Raw genomic sequence first — 795 nt, forward strand, 5'->3', positions numbered from 1 at the left:
GGAAGTCCTCGGAGACTTGGCGTGTGACAAAGTGGGAAGTCCTCGGAGACATGGCGTGTGACAAAGTGGGAAGTCCTCGGAGACTTGGCGTGTGACAAAGTGGGAAGTCCTCGGAGACTTGGCGTGTGACAAAGTGGGAAGTCCTCGGAATAATACATTCTTGTCTGACCAGTTTGTATAACGATGATTGAATGTCAGAACCGTCGTTGGTGATGATGTGTTTCTGTCAGGAATGAGCTCACCAGTAATGACTTGGTTGTGTGAGGGTGGCAGTTGTGCTAGTTTTGTCCCATCATCCTGTACGTTTCACTTGTACAAAACAGTTTTGCTTTCCCGTTGTGTCAGAGAGATATGGTTATATGACCTTATTGTGTTGCAAGTGCCGTAAAACAGCTACTACCACTAAACTAAGAGAGATGTGGTCAGTTCCTGTCTGTTTCAGATCGTCTCTCGGTGAATTTTTTGTTTTGTTTTGACTTCCAGAGTTTGTGAAACTGGCGGGTCACGCGAGTTCCTCCATGGAATTTGAAGTAATGGAGAAGTGGATTCGAACCCTTCTCCAGTGGGGCGCTGACCCAGATCTAGAACCATACCCGTCAGAACCAATCATCTGTCACTGCCAGAGCTCTATCTTCCTGAAGAAACTGGGGACACAGCCGCTAAGTCACTATATACATGAGGTGAGCTCACAGTCCTTGTGTGTGTGTGTGTGTGTGTGTGTGTGTGTGACTGAGTCACTACATACATGAGGTGAGCTCACAGTGTGTGTGTGTGCGTGTGTGTGTGTGTGTGTGT

The 795-nt window shown here is 47.4% G+C and overlaps 1 protein-coding gene across 1 annotated transcript in view; it reads left to right on the plus strand.

The window, feature by feature from the left end:
- LOC101848718 (ankyrin-3) overlaps positions 1-795 on the plus strand; it is a gene marked incomplete in the record, with an annotated part of 25,443 nt that overhangs the window by 21,600 nt on the left and 3,048 nt on the right. Inside the window, 1 exon segment of the mRNA XM_013090815.2 lies at positions 484-680. Within this exon segment, the coding sequence (XP_012946269.1) occupies positions 484-680 (197 nt within the window).

This window comes from Aplysia californica, unplaced genomic scaffold (assembly GCF_000002075.1).
Source record: "Aplysia californica isolate F4 #8 unplaced genomic scaffold, AplCal3.0 scaffold01549, whole genome shotgun sequence".
Classification (NCBI taxonomy): Eukaryota; Metazoa; Mollusca; class Gastropoda; order Aplysiida; family Aplysiidae; genus Aplysia; species Aplysia californica.